At 44.7% G+C, this 16,545-nt stretch overlaps 1 protein-coding gene across 9 annotated transcripts in view; it reads right to left on the minus strand.

The window, feature by feature from the left end:
- The window catches only part of DPF1 (double PHD fingers 1), a 146,600-nt gene that overhangs the window by 69,271 nt on the left and 60,784 nt on the right, over positions 1-16,545 (minus strand). For all 9 annotated transcript variants that reach the window (XM_033953542.1, XM_033953539.1, XM_033953547.1 and 6 more), the window contains exon 4: positions 3,807-3,934. In XM_033953542.1, coding sequence (XP_033809433.1) covers positions 3,807-3,934 — 128 coding nt within the window. The remainder of the gene's footprint in view (positions 1-3,806; positions 3,935-16,545) is intronic.

A 16,545-nucleotide genomic window follows, 5' to 3' on the forward strand; every position in this document is an offset into this window, starting at 1 on the left:
CCAAATTTCCTCCTAGAAGATTCTAATGGCCAATGTAAACCTTTATGGTTCAGGGGGTCATTGCAACAGACACCCGTTCAGGGTCGTTGGATGCTGACTCAGCAAAAAAGTGGTCCATAAACCAACCAGAACTCTGAGCCATTTGGTTAACCCTCAGGCACTGGAGAAGTCTCTGGAAGCAAGGCAGTAAAAGTTTTCTTGGACAATGCAACAGCAGTGGCCTATGTCAACAGGCAAGGAGGCACCAGAAGTGCCCTGTTATGCCTAGAAGTTCAACTCCGCTTTTTGTTGGCAGAAGCTCACTTGCAGGCCCTCTCAGCTGCGCACATAGCGGAGTGGAAAATGTGCAGGCCAACTTTCTCAGTCGGCAGACTTTTAACCTGAGGAATAGTTACTGTTCCCTCAGGCATTCAACTCCATAGTTCAGCAGTGGGGGCATCCACAGATTGATCTGATGCCTTGGCTATACACACAAAGATGGATAATTTTTACAGCGAAAGATATGAACCCGGAAGCACAGAGTTGGACATGTTAGTCCAACCATGGCTGGAAAAAGGGCTCTTGTACATGTTTCCCCCATGGCCCATGCTAGGCGAGTCATCCGCAGGATTGCGTGTCATGGAGGGCGGGCCGTGGTATATGTACCTAGTTCGCTTCCAGAGGGACAAAGGCCTCAGATGGCTTGTCCAAGTAGATATTCTCACTCAGGGAATGGTCCCTGAGGAACACTCTGGGTTTACAACATGGCTCAGATGTAGTAATTTCAACTCTGCTTAGAGTTAAGAAGCCATTGACGGTAGCAGCCAAGGCCTTGAAGTCCTTTCAGCACTGGTGTGCTGTGGATGATGTAGAGCCCTTACAAGCTCCAATTTCAGTAGTCCTGGGCTTTTTGCAAAAGGGACTGCTGAAGGTGCAGATAGCAGGCCTTTTCGGTTTCCAAGCTCTGGGGGGGGGGGGGGGGGAGAGAGAGAAAGAAAGAGGCTCTCTGGCCTCTTACCCAAATATCACCCGGTTCATTAAAGGGGCTCTTTGGTTGCACCCTCCACTCCATCTCCCTTTCCCTTCCTGGGATCTTAACACTGTAACATACGAACGTAAGAATTGCCGCTGCTGGGTCAGACCAGTGGTCCATCGTGCCCAGCAATCCGCTCACGCGGTTGCCCTTAGGTTAAAGACCAGTGCCCTAACTGAGACTAGCCTTACTTGCGTATGTTCTGATTCAGCAGGAACTTATCTAACTTTGTCTTGAATCCCTCCATATGAGCCCTTATGGGAGGTTTCCCTTCTGGACAATGTTTCTGATGCCGAATGCATCATTGAGATGAGTTTCTGAGTTGCAAGCTCTGCCCTGCATGGAATTGTTCCTTATGTTTACAGAAGCAAGGCTCTCCTTGCGCACGGTTCTGTCCCTCTTACCAAAAGTAGTCTCAGCCTTCCACATCGACCAGAAGTCCATTTGCCCGCTTTTCACCCTATGGGGTCTAAGGAAAAGGATAAAGTGTTGCATTTGCTGGATGTCAAGCAAGTGCTTCTCCAGTACCTCAAAGTTACCAATGAGTTTTTCATATCAGATCACCTTTTTGTTCTGACCTGTCATGCCAAGAAAAAGGAGGCTGGCGTCTAAGGCCTCGATTTCCAGATGGATTAAAATGGCCATTTCCTCTATGAATGTGGGTTGCAATAAGAAGCCGCCAATCGCATTAAAAGCGCACTCCACTAAAGGAGTCGCAACCTCATGGACTGAGACTTGGGCAATTTAACTCGAGGAAATCTGTAGAGCAGCTACTTTGTCTACCTTTCATACCTTTACCAGGTTCTTTAAGGTGGACGAAGCTGAAACCAAAACTGAAATTCAATAGTCCAACTGTGAGGCTCACCATAGTGCTGGGAAAAGAGAAGCAATCCATCAGCTCAGATGTTCTTTTCCAGTCTTAGGAGCCACAGTGTGGTAAGGGAATCAGGTAAGTCTAGGGCTAAAGATGGCCTTGTGACTTGGCTGGCCCTTCTGAAGTCACAGCTACTGCCCTCACCCCCGCCCTGACCACTGAATTTACATTACGAAATGCTTCTCTAAGAGGTGCCCCTTTCCCCCTGCCCTTCCTATGCTGGCCAGACAGGAACTGGTGGGCAGCTATGGGGAATGAAAGGGACAGGGAGCAGGTCGTGGTGGTGGAGGAGAAATGAGGATGAGGAGGACTGCTTCTGGCAGCTCACCTGCACAACTCCTTCCGTCAGAGTAGCTTTAGCGGTGCAGTAGGAGTGGCCTAGCAGTGCACTGGACATGAAGTAGTAGTAGCTGGGTTGTTTCTGCAGGCCAGATGACTGAGCTTGGTGGGTTTGAAATGACCCAAGGGCCGTGTGTTCGACACCCCTGCTCTAAATGGTAATCAGGGGGGAGGAGAATAAAACCACTGAATCTATAATCTGTTGCTGTAGTAATGAAAAGCAATTCCTTCACCACCCCAAACAAGGCAAATCAGCTCACTAATTATTAGATTAATATTTTCCCCAATTTAATTACTGTATATCATAACACACACACAATAAGAAATTACTTTTTTTCCACCCCATAACTGCTCTAGTTTTCTCTTAAAGGTGGTTTTAGAATTCCACCATTAAAGGCCATGCAAATTTTGGTTTCGGATTCAGCATCAAAACTGACCCGAAATCTGGGTTAGGCATTTTCAGCAGAAACCCAAAACTGTAGCTTCTTCCACCACCCTAACAGAAAGTATGTCTATCCTCCAGGGAGCCCACCACTCCACCTTCTTCTTCCCTCAGTAGGTCCTCCCTGGGCCTACCTTGTAAAGGTCCTGATAGTGTAGTGGTGCTCCTGCCCCCTTCTTTTCATTGAAAACTTGTTGGCTGCACCTTCAAGTTTCAAGTTTCAAGTTTATTCAAAATTTGTTGAATCGCTTATTTAAATTTACTAAGCGATTTACAGAAAGTAATGACCACCATTTTTTCAGTTTGGAGAAAAGTGGCAGGAGCAATTTGGGATGCTCCTGCCTGAAGATACCACCAGTCTACCAGAGCCTTTAAAAGGTAAACCTAGAAAGGGCCTACTGTGTGTGGGGGGTGGGGTTGGGGTGGGCAAGGAGGTCAAAGTGGTGGGTGGACTGGGTCATGTTTTCTGTCAAGGGGGTGGGGGAAGACTAGCCTGCTGCTACATTAGCAGCGGCGGGGCCACAGTTTCTGCTACAGCCGAAACTGAGCCGCTGATTTAAGCTGTGGATTTGGTTTCAGACAGAACCAAAACCACTGGTTTCAGTCAGCCTCTATCCACAATCCCATCCCAGTATGGAATGACATTGTCAAAAGGTGGCAAAAACTATTCCCCCTAAACAAAAAGGAAAATCCTCAGGTCCAGATTTAGTTGTCCAAAAAATGAGGAAAATAAACAAACAATCCCACAGATTGCCAATAGGAAAGACAAGGCTAGCAACCGTTCATCAGGAGTCAATAGAACGCTGCATAAAATATGCACAATAAATTGGGATTGTAAAAACTCAATATGTTAGAAACATTTAGCTATAAATTGCATGTTCTTGACGCCAACGTTGGCCCATTTAGGGTCCACCTTCAATCAGGTTTATGTATGCCATTTGTTTGCACAATTTGGGATTGAGTGCTTGTGAATAAAGGACTTGCTAAGTTTCTACTATTGTACCTGGAACACCAGACTGATCGTTCCCATTCTTTGCTGTCTTTCAGATTTAATTGCGACCAAGAAAAACTCCCAGAATACTCCACAGAAACTCTGTCTCGGGTTCCATAACCCATTTCAAGGCTGAACAGCTGGTTACCTGGCAGTCATTAGCAATCTCTTCTTCCTTCAGCTCCACTTTTTTATCAGCGGTCTCTGCGCAAAGCAGAGCTTCTAACACCGGGCCTTCAGGCAACCCACCTTCTTTCTTCAGTGGAACCTCATAATCTGCAGAAGAAAGGGAAGGGCGGGGGGAAGGAAAAAAAAACATGCGTCATTGGGTCCAGCACTGGCTAGAAAGGTGTCTTAGCTTTAGAAAGATAGAAACATAGAAAAATGACGGCAGATAAGGGCCATAGCCCATCAAGTCTGCCCACTTCACAGACCCACCCCCTGAGTCTGCTCTCCTGGAGATCCCTCTCCTAATGACCCATCCTTAACTCCACCCTCTTATAGAAACATAGTATGTACGACGTACATAGTATGTGGTTGAGAGAGAAAGTCAGAGAAAGGGCTGGCCTTAAGGAGGGGTAACAGGGCAGTCACACAGCGCCCCCCGCGCTTAACTGACTCAGCTTTGCAACTTGTAGCTGACCAAAAATGAAAGCTTCTTTTCCATCTCCTTCTCTCTCCCTCCTACTCTGTATTGGTTATTGTGCTCCTCGGCACTGATGTTCTATATAACATAACATAATAGATTTCTAGACTGCATAGCCGTTAGTTCAATGCAGTTAACAAAAGATTATGCTATGAAAAAATACGGGAATAATATGATATACCTTTTTGTTTTGTGGAAGGGGGGAAGGCCACCAAACTGGTCCACCCAGGGTCCTGCAATTGCCATGATGGACCCTAGTCAGAGGAGACGGAGGCAGGGTTGTGACCCTTGCTGCACAGGAATAATACTGATTTGGAAGGCGAAAGAGCCTCCAACACCTCCCTGCCATTCCTACAAATGCCATTTCAACACACCAATAAGAGTCAGTAGCTGCTCAAAGGCCAATTCAATAGGTCACTGGTTGCTGTGACTAATCTGATCTTTAATTGGATCAGAGCAAATCAAAGCTGACTTATGATGTCACAGTTTGGTGCCTCTCTTGAGCTGCCTTTCCCATAGGTCAATTGAGGTTTGCCCAACACATGGAATCAAGCTAATACACCACCTTGTGCAGGGCAGCACTGTGACTTTTTAAAAGCTATTTCCTGGGTGAACAGACTGCTTGAAAGAGCGGCAACAGGCATAATTTTGCATTTTGGAGGGAAAAAAGTTATTTGCATAAAAAGCAGGTGCTAAACTATTACTACTATTAATTATTTCTATAGCGCTACCAGATGTACGCAGCCAGGGCAGGATTAATTCTTCGAGGGCCCCTAGGCACACAAGTACACTGGGCCCTCTCTGGCCTTGCCCCACCCCCATTTATCTGTTTTCTTATTTACTTCTTTATTTTCGCTTGTATTTCTTTCTTTCTTTTTTTTAATTTAAAACAAAGATTAGCATACCAGTGCACAGTTTTTCTTCTATGCCACCCCCAAACATCTCTAAACAAATTCCCTTTCCTTCCCTTCCCACCTGCTTACCCAGGACTTTAACTCTGAACCCTTTCCATACGTATATAAAAGTGTTGAAATATATTGTAAAGCAGTAATACTATCCGAAATATGTCTATATTAATAACCAAGTTTACAACACCTCTCAACTGCTTTCACTCTACATCAACCAACTGTAACCCAAATGTATAAACAACCAAATCTGTAACTCTTCTAGTATGTTCCACTCCATGTATCTTAAGTTGTAACAAAACAACAAGCCAAGCAGTCTACCAAAGAATCCAACATGAAACAAAAGAAGATCGGCAGACAATAAGAAGATTCAAATCAGGTTTATTCAAGGTGCTCCCATGAACCATGCCTGATGCATTTCGCCAAACAAGTCTAGTCAATGCTAACAGAAAACCATGTCTTTCATACACAGAACACAGATACACCCTTACCCAGTATGGAATAAGTAATCACAAACTAAAAATAGAAATATGTAGATAAAGGTTAAATTGAACCGCCAAGAAGCCAAACTGCATTCAGTGAAACACCACTGAAACAATGACACATAAACCCCTAATACTCTGCAAAACATAAATATAGCAGATGTAAATTTGAAGAAACTGACACATTTTGATCACTATCATTTTTCCTACCTTTGTTGTCTGGTGATTTCATGAGTCTCTGGTTACACTTCCTTCCGACTGTGCATCCTTTCTTTCTTCCTCCTGCATGCTTCCTCTCCTCCAGACCTCATCTCTGTCCCTCCATGAGTCCAACATTTTCTTCCTCTCTCCCTGCCCCTCCTCTTTCTTTTTTTCTTTTTCTCTCTCTGTCCCCCCTCCCTTTCTTTCTTTCTCACCCTGCCCACCTTTCTTTCTTTCTCTCCCTGACCCCTCTTTCTTTTTTTCATTCTCTCTCCCTGCCCCTTTCTTTCTTTCAGGCTTTTTTTCTTTCTTTCTTCCTGCCCCCTCCCCTTTCTTTCTTTTTCTCCACCCCGCCCCCCGCAGCCACTTCCACTGCCAAGCCACCACCATCAATTTCTCCCTGCTTCTCCGACATGACAGGCCCACAAGCCTTCCCGCCTGATGTCAATTCTGACGTCGGAGAGGAAGTTCCAGGCCAGCCAAAACAGGGGGGGGGGGGAGAACTGTCAATTAGGTGCCTAAATGCACTTAAGCACTATTCTGTAACTTAGCACCTGTGTTCTAGCATGTAACTGCAAAGCAGACGTTCACATAGCAGCGGCATGGGCATGTCACGGGTGTTCCTATTTCAGTGGGACACTCAATGAAATTACATGGGAATATTTTTTTATAACAAATAGGAGGAATTTTTTTTTTTTTTTTTTTTTTTTTAACTTAAAGAACAGTTAAGCTCTGAACAGAGAATGACCTGGTGACAAATTTTTCCCCATCCCGCAGGATCTAAAATTTCCCCATCCCATCCCCGCAAGTTTTGTCACTGTTGCTGTCCCTGTTCCATTTCTGTACGTTCTGCCTTGAATACTTATGATTTTAAAGTGTTTGATGCTTGTGCAGATGAGGACAGAGCTTGCAGGAATGAGGCAGGGACAGGAAAAGAACTTGCCAGGACGGGAAAATGAGTTCCCGCAGGGATTGGGAAAATTTTGTCGTCGTGTCATTCTCTACTTGGGAGAACAGTATAGAAAATTGAATAAATAGTGTGAAAAGTTTCAGCCTCTGATAACCAGACCAGAGCTGGTATTGTGACATCATAATGCCTCATTCCACCAATGCCTAAGAGCCAACCTCATCTTTGATGTCACAATGGCTTGATTGTCCTTTACTTGGCACACTTTTACTACATTTTGTTTTCTAGAGTGGTGCAGTGTAGAGAATGACACAGGGACAAATTTTTCCCCATCCCCATAGGAACTCAATTTTCCCATCCTGTCCCCACGAGTTTTGTCACTGTCACTGTCCCTGCTCCATTCCTGTAAGCTCTGCCTTAAATGCACAAACTTTGAACACTTATGATTTTAAAGTGTTTGAGGCTTATGCAGATGAGGACAGAGCTTGCAGGAATGGGGCAGGGACAGGAAAATAACTTGCCGGGACGGGATAGGAAAATGAGTTTATGTTTATTTAAGATTTGATATACCGTTCCTGCATTTTACTGACCTAAGTGGTTTACAAAGCATCAAACTAAAATGAAATTAGGTACTTGAGAAAAACTACCCTATCTAGCTAAAGTACCTGATAAACTAAAAATATGTAATAACAACATATAATACATTTCCAAGATCACAAATCAAAGAGATAGAAAATAGAAATAATGAAAGAAGATAAAAAATAAAATAAAACAAATTTAAGAGATAGAAAAGCCTCTAATGCGGCCTGATAGCAAACAGTCATATTTTAGTGCAGGTCTTAATACCACTCCCGGCACAGCACACTTCACAGATCCACCTTTGGCAGAGCTTGAGAGCATCAAAGAAATTAACATTTCTAAAACATATCCACTAAAACTGTTATATGAAATAAATAAACCCAAATCAACATGAATCAGTACAAATTAATTACAAATTAAGGCAGATTGCGGTCCCCATTCCATTAATCAATTTGGGAGGGCCATTTGGAAAAAAAATGTGCTTTTAGATGTCTCTTAAAATTTTGAAATGAGTCTTCCTTAACTCTACTGGTAAATTGTTCCACAATATTGGAACCAAGTGGAAAAATGCATCATTTCTGGTTGAGGCAAGGTGAGCTATTCAATCTCTCCCTAAGTAAGGGGAAAGTTCCCCTGGACTGGAAATTAGCTAATGTCGTTCCTCTGCATAAAAAGGGTTGCAGGGCAGAGGCTGTGAATTATAGACCGGTGAGTCCCACATCAATAGTGTGCAAACTCATGGAAACACTAATTAAAAGCAAATTGGACACGATCTTGAATGAAGGGAATCTTCGGGATCCCAGTCAGCATAGATTCACCAAGGGTAGGTCCTGCCAATCCAATCTCATCAGCTTCTTTGACTGGGTAACAAGAAAGTTGGACTTGGGAGAGTCTTTGGACGTCGTGTACCTGGACTTCAGGAAAGCTTTTGACAGTGTCCCACACCGCAGGCTGCTAAGCAAGATGGAATCGATGGGGTTAGGAGAGACACTAACTGCATGGGTCAATGATTGGCTGAGTGGCAGACTTCAGAGGGTGGTGGTTAATGGTACCCTCTCTAAAACATCGGAGGTGACCAGTGGAGTGCCGCAGGGCTCAGTCCTGGGTCCACTCCTTTTTAACATATTCATAGGGGATCTGACTCAAGGGCTTCAAGGTAAAATAACACTATTCGCCGATGATGCCAAACTATGTAATATAGTAAGTGAATGCAGTTTACAGACCTTGTTCTACTCACAGAAACCTGGTTGTTATCAGACAACGATATAATTATCAAAGACTGCCTTTCCCCAGGCTTCAAGATTCTATCCCTTGCCAGAACCTGGGGAAGAGGAGGAGGATTAGCAATAATATTTAGAGACCACTTAAATTGCACTGTTCTGAGCTCCAAATCCTCCCCAAACCTAGAATTACTATCTATCTCACTAACTTCAAAGTCCCTAGCCTCCCCCTGACCATCACTCTATTCTACGTCCCACCAAAAAAATGGAACCTAGCCAAAGAAGACTTTGCTGAATTCCTACTGACGAGCTCATTAGCTAATCCTTACAACCTATTATGTGGTGACATCAACATTCATTTAGAGCTAACAGGCCAACCAGAAACATCTGACTTTTTGTCACTCATCTCCCAACTCGGATACTTCATACCCCCTCCAGTCAGAACTCACCTAAGAGGCCATCAGCTGGACCTGGTGACATTCTCCACCAATACGCCAACCCACCCCAAATTCTATTGGAAACAGTATAACTGGACAGACTCCCTATGGTCCGATTATAGACTTTGTAACTTCTCCATTGATTACCAACAACCCCCTTACAAAAATAACAAAACAAGAACCAAAAAAACTCACACTACTAGAGGGAAGATCGACCCCGAAGAATTCTGGTCCCACTATGAGACTATCAAAAATCAAAACGAAGAAACAGAACTATTCATGACCTCCTGGATCAAAGACAGCACTAACATCCTAGATGAAATAGCCCCCTTAAAATCCCGCAGAATCAGATCTTCAAACCTGGAAGGCTGGTTTGACGCAGAGTTGCTACTAATAAAAAAGGACCTAAGAAAATCCGAAAGACGATGGTTATCTGCCGACACCCTAGCAGATTTCTTTAACTCCAAAATACTAAGATCATCTATAACAACCTCAGCCAATCCCCACGGAAACTATCCTATTCTCGCAGACTCCGACACATCTAAACCCGACTCTGGATCCAGAACGAACCTAAGCTGGAACCACTTTACTACCATCGACTGGCAAACCTTCAACAAATATTACAATAAATATACCAAAGCCTTCTGCAAACTGGACACCTGCCCCCGAAACATCATGAAAACCGCACCAACTCATTTCAAAGCCAATATGTTGGCATGGGTAAACCTGTCACTATCCACAAGAAATTTCCCGGCAGAACAAAGCCATATAATAATAACTCCTATTATAAAAAACACAAAAGAGCCATTCAACATCCCTACAGACCTATCGCGAGCATTCCGCTGTTCACCAAAATAGCAGAAGGGCTAGTAAATGGCGAAATCACCACATACCTAGAAAAATTCAGCATCTTAAATGACAACCAATCAGGCTTCCGCCCGGACCACAGCACCGAGACCATCATAGCCGCTGTACTCGACCACCTGCACTCACTTTTCAGCCAGGGCACCAGTGCCCTGATCGTATAACTTGACCTTAGCAGTGCATTCGACCTTGTCGACCACTCCATTCTCCTAGACTGCCTTGCCTACATCGGCATCTCTGGCCAGGTCCTCAATTGGTTCCGCGGTTTTTAAAAAAATAGATCATACAGGGTATTCAAGAATGACTCTCTCTCATACAGCTGGGATAATGCCTGTGGGGTTCCACAGGGCTCCCCCCTCTCCCCCACCCTGTTTAACATCTACCTCGCCTCCCTGGGAAACCTCCTGCAAAACCTCAAGCTCAAATTCTTCATCTACGCAGATGACATTACAATAGTCATCCCACTAACCAGTTTCACTCCAGAGTTGCTCACCTCTCTTTCAAGCTCACTTACTCAGATAGAACTCTGGATGCTATCCCACAGACTAAAATTAAATCCTGACAAAACCAAATTCTTCCTAGCTACCCCCAATGACAAAATCAAAATCACCACAATCCAAGTGAAAGGTATGGCCTTCCCCCTCGAACAAACCTTAAAAGTATTGGGAGTCACCCTAGACAAACATCTATCCCTGGAAAAACATACTGATATTACTGTCAGGAAATGCATTTTAGTACTTTGGAAACTACGCACCATAAAAAAATACTTCGACGACACCTCATTCCGCCTCCATTCTCAGCATCCTAGACTACTGCAAAATCATTTATCTGGCCTCCACGAAGAAAACCATCAGGAGACTGAAACTGATCCAGAACTCCGCCGTTTGCATTATATTTGGCTTAAACAAATGGGAACACATCACCCCTTTTTACCACAAACTACATTGGCTACCCCTTGAATCTAGAATCCTATTCAAGTTCGCTTGCTTCTGCTACAAAACTGTTTTTGGTCTATCTCCGAGCTACCTCACCCCACATTTCAACCTGAATTGCAACAAAAAGAACTCCCGCACAATCAATCTTTTCGCCATATCCTCCCTAAAACTATGTCATCTCAAAAGGTTCTTCGACAAAACCTTCGCCTTCCAGGCAGCCAAACAGAACCCTTGGCTAGCCCAAATTCTGCTCAAGGCTCACTCCTACCTGGATTTCCGAAAAATACTCAAAACTCATTTATTCCACGCTCAAAATCCCTAATCTCCTCTCTTGCACTTCTCTCACCCCTCCCTCAAACGACCCAACTCTCCCGGTCATAAGAACATAAGCAATGCCTCTGCTGGGTCAGACCTGAGGTCCATCGTGCCCAGCAGTCCGCTCTCGCGGCAGCCCAACAGGTCCAGGACCTGTGCAGTAATCCTCTATCTATACCCCTCTATCCCCTTTTCCAGTAGGTAATTATCCAATCTTTTCTTAAACCCCATTACTGTACTCTGCCCTATTACGTCCTCTGGAAGCGCATTCCAGGTGTCCACCACACGTTGGGTAAAGAAGAACTTCCTAGCATTCGTTTTGAATCTGTCCCCTTTCAACTTTTCCGAGTGCCCTCTTGTTCTTTTATTTTATTGAAGGTTTGAAGAATCTGTCTCTCTCCACTTTCTCTATGCCCTTCATGATCTTGTAAGTTTCTATCATATCCCATCTAAGTCTCCTTTTCTCCAGAGAAAAGAGACCCAATTTCTCCAATCTCTCAGCATATGAAAGGTTTTCCATACCTTTTATCAGATGTGTCGCTCTCCTCTGGACCCTTTCGAGTAACGCCATATCCTTCTTAAGATACGGCGACCAAAATTGGACGCAGTACTCCAGATGCGGACGCACCATCGCCCGATACAACGGCAGAATAACTTCTTTCGTTCTGGTCGCAATGCCCTTCTTGATTATACCAAGCATTCTATTCGCTCTCTTAGCGGCCGCTACGCACTGTGCCCTCGGCTTCATTGTCATGTCCACCATTACCCCCAAGTCCCTTTCCTGTGTACTCTCATTCAATAATATCCCTCCCATCGTATAGTTGTACCTCAAGTTTCTGCTTCCCATATGTAATACTTTGCATTTCTCAACGTTGAACTTCATCTGCCACCTTGTCGCCCATTCCCCTAGCTTGTTCAAGTCCCTTTGCAATTCCTCGCAGTCCTCTATAGTCCGAGCACCACTAAATAGTTTGGTGTCGTCTGCAAATTTTATTATCTCACACTTTGTCCCTGTTTCTAGATCATTTATGAATATATTAAATAGCAGCGGCCCAAGCACCGAGCCCTGCGGTACACCACTCGTGACCCTCCTCCAGTCCGAGTAGTGGCCTTTCACTCCTACCCTTTGCTTTCTACCTTCCAACCAGTTTCTGATCCATCTATGTACATCTCCTTCCACCCCATGGTTCTTCAGTTTCCGGAGTAGACGTTCATGGGGCACCTTATCAAAGGCTTTTTGGAAATCTAGATATATGATGTCTATGGAGTTTCCTCTGTCCGTTTGTTTGTTAACTCCCTCGAAGAAGTGCAATAAGTTCGTTAGGCACGATCTCTCCTTGCAGAAACCATGTTGGCTGGTTATCAGAAGTTCGTTCCTTTCAAAATGTTCATCGATGTTTTCTTTTATCAGAGCTTCCGCCATTTTTCCTGGAACCGAGGTCAGACTCACTGGTCTGTAGTTTCCAGGGTCACCTCTTGATCCCTTTTTAAAGATGGGCGTAACGTTGGCTATCTTCCAATCCTCCGGGATCACTCCTGTTTTTAGGGATAGGTTGCAAATTTGCTGTAATAGTTCCGCTATCTCCTTTAATTCCTTCAGAACCCTTGGATGTATTCCGTCCGGACCCGGGGATTTGTCAGTTTTTAGTTTTTCTATCTGCCTGCGTACGTCTTCAAGGCTCACTTCTATGGATGTTAATTTTTCTGCTTGACTTCCATGAAAGAATTGCTCAGGTTCCGGTATGTTTGATGTGTCCTCATTTGTAAATACAGACGAAAAGAACATGTTAAGCCTTTCTGCCACTTCTTTCTCCTCCTTCACCACTCTCTTCCTGTCTCCGTCTTCCAGTGGTCCTACCTCCTCCCTAGCCGGCTCCTTCCCTTTAACATATTTAAAGAACAGTTTGAAGTTTCGTGCTTCCCTGGCTAGCCTCTCTTCGTACTCTTTTGGCTTTTCGAACCACACGGTGACATTCTTTTTGATTTTTCCTGTGCTCTTTCCAGTTCCCCTCAGTTTTGTCCTTTTTCCACTTCCTGAATGAATTTTTCTTATTGCCTATTGCTTCCTTCACTATTTTGGTTATCCACGCCGGGTCTTTTGTTCGACTCTTTGTGCACCCCTTTCTGAACCTGGGGATATATATATTTTGTGCCTCGCTCACCATGCCCTTGAAAAAAGACCAGGCATGTTGTACCGTTTGCCATTTTTTGGAAGTGTTCCTAAGTTTCTTCCTTACCATTTCCCTCATTGCCTCGTAGTTTCCTTTCCTGAAGTTAAAAGTTGTCGCTATGGTTCTCTTCCCTTTCGGTATTCCTACCTCAACCTTGAACTTGATCATATTATGATCACTGTTTCCCAACGGTCCCACTACTTCTACTTCCTTTGCAGGTCCCCTTAACCCATTTAGGATTAGATCCAGAGTGGCATTTCCTCTCGTCGGTTCTCTAACAAGCTGCTCCATGAAGCAATCCTGTGTAGCTTCCAGGAATTCTGTCTCTCTAGCGCATTTTGAGCTTCCAAGACTCCAGTCTATCCCAGGGTAGTTGAAGTCTCCCATAATAACTGTGTTACCGCTTTTGCATTCTTGCTTCATCTCGGCTTCCATTTCTTCATCGATATCTCCGGTTTGTCCAGGTGGACAATAGTATAGGCCTATCTATATTTCAGGCCCTTTCCTTCCTGGTATTTTAACCCATAGCGATTCTAGCTTGTTGGCTGTCTCTGCTGTATCTATTTTTGTCGATCGTATGCTTTCTTTTATGTATAGGGCTACTCCACCTCCCTTCTGTCCTGATCTGTCCTGGCGATAGAGCTTGTACCCCGACAGTGCTGTATCCCATTTGTTTTCCTCATTCCACCATGTTTCAGAGATTCCAATGATGTCTATGTCTTCTGCATTGGCCATGGCTTCTAGTTCCCCCATTTTGTTTCTCAGGCTCCTTGCATTGGTATATATGCAATTTAGATCCTGGTATTTTGTTGTCTTCATTTCCATTCCCTGTGCTTTGGTCTTTATTTTCTTCTCTTTTGCTACAATCTTTCTAACCTCCTCTTGCAATTTGTCCCTTGCTTCTTCCCAGCCTTTTTTCCCCTCAGTATCTTCACGGGATACCTTCTTCCGAATCGTCGGCGCTTGGTCGACTGTCGGCTTTCCCCTTCTTGTTAGTTTAAAGCCTGTTCTATTACTCTCCTGACGTTGTTTGCTAGAAGTCTAGTTCCTGCCGTGCTCAGGTGCAGTCCATCTCTCCTGTAGAGCTTGCTCTTGCCCCAGAACGTTGTCCAGTTCCTCACGAAGTGGAATCCTTCTTCCTCACACCATTTCCTCATCCACGCATTTATTGATTGTAGTTCTTCCTGCCTTTTCACATCTGCCCTCGGTACTGGTAGGATCTCTGAAAATGCTATCTTCTGGTTCCTCATCTTCAGCTTCCTTCCCAGAATCTTGAACTGTTCTATCAGCGTGCTTCTTCTGTAGTCTCTCCTGCTGACATCGTTCGTCCCGATGTGGATCATTATTGTGGTCTCTTCCGTCTCCTCTCTGTCCAGGATCTTTCCAATGTTGTCCACGATGTCCTTGATTCTTGCTCCTGGGAGGCAGGTCACCAGTCGATCCTCTCTCCCTCCTGCTATGTGGCTGTCCACATGCCTCAGGATCGAGTCTCCCACTAGGATCGCTGATTTTCCCTTCGGTCTCAGGTCGATGTCCTTGGTGTGCTTCCCTCTTTCTTCTTCTGGGCCTCGACTAGCCAATTTCTCCCCTTCATGCGGTATCCCTCTGTGGATGTCTTCTTTGAGGTCATCTGCTTCTTGTTCTCCCTTCCATGTTGGTGTCGGGGTGACTTCTTCTTTCATATGAAGTTCGTTCTCTTCCACCCTCTTCCTGTATGCTTCCTCAATGAATTTCTCGAGTTCCCTGACTTCCTCCTCAATGTGTCTCTCTCTCGTGAAGACTTCAGCTGTCTTGATTGGGTCCTCCATGGTGTAAAGTCCTTCTAGTTCCTGTATCTTGTCCTCCAGTCGCTTGACTTCCTTCTTCAAGCTTTTCAGCTCCTGACACCGACCGCATACATATGACTGTCTCCCCGAGGGGAGGTAGTCATACATATGACAGTCCGTGCAGAACACTGGAAAGCTCATCTTCTGGTTTCCCTCTGCTTCCATTGGTGTCCTCTCTCTCTCTCTACCTGTTGCTGGTGTCCTCTCTCTCTCTCTGCCTGCTGCTGGTGTCCTCTCTCTCTCTCTTTCTCTACTTGCTGCTGGTGTCTTCTCTTGCTCTCTCTGCCTACTGCTGGAGTCCCCTCTCTCTCTCTGCCTGCTTGATGCCTCCTCAGTAACCTTGTGTGAAAGACTTGGCCCTTCTTGAGGCTCTTCGCAAAGGCGCTCGCTAAGGCGCTTCGCTAAGGCCCCCCCCTTTTTTGATTCATCCCCATCTCACTACCTCCAATGACCTGTACAATCCCCCCCACTCTCATGCTCACCCTAATCACCTCATTGCTTGTACTTATGATCAATTGTTAGTTCTTGTTAAATTTTGTTTATCTGTTGTGAAAACTCCCCTCCTCATGCTCACCTGAACATCTACATTACTTGTAATTCTAGTTTATTGTAATTTCTTATTAAACTTTGTTTAATTGATGTGAACTGCCTAGAACTCCCTGGGTATGGCGGTATACAAGAATAAAGTTATTATTATTATTATTATATGGCGCAGGACCTGCTTACATTGGAAAGTTGGTCCTCAACCTGGCAGCTAGGCTTCAATGCTAAGAAATGTAAGGTCATGCACCTCGGAAGCGGAAATCCATGCAGGACGTACTTCTTGAACGGAGAAACTTTAACTAGGACTTCAGCAGAATGAGATTTAAGAGTAATCATCAGTGCAGACATGAAAACTGACAATCAAAGTGGAGAAGGCTTCATCTAAGGCAAGGCAGATATTGGGTTGTATCAATAGAAGTTTCGTCAGCCGAAAGCCTGAAGTCATAATGCCGTTGTACAGGGCCATGGTGAGACCTCATCTGGAGTACTGTATGCAATTCTGGAGGCCACATTACAGTAAAGATGTGCGCAGAATTGAATCGGTTCAGCGTACGGCCACCAGGATGATCTCAGGGCTCAAGGGTCTCTCGTATGAAGAGAGACTGAACAAATTGCAGCTCTACACTCTCGAGGAACGTAGGGAGAGGGGAGACATGATCGAAACATTTAAGTATCTCACGGGACGTGTCGAAGTGGAAGATGATATTTTCTTTCTCAAGGGACCCTCGGCCACAAGAGGGCACCCGCTCAAACTCAGGGGCAGAAAATTTCATGGTGACACCAGAAAGTATTTCTTCACAGAGAGAGTGGTTGATCATTGGAACAAGCTTCCAGTGCAGGTGATCGAGGCAGACAG

The sequence above is a fragment of the Geotrypetes seraphini genome, chromosome 8 (assembly GCF_902459505.1).
Source record: "Geotrypetes seraphini chromosome 8, aGeoSer1.1, whole genome shotgun sequence".
In the NCBI taxonomy this organism is placed as follows: Eukaryota; Metazoa; Chordata; class Amphibia; order Gymnophiona; family Dermophiidae; genus Geotrypetes; species Geotrypetes seraphini.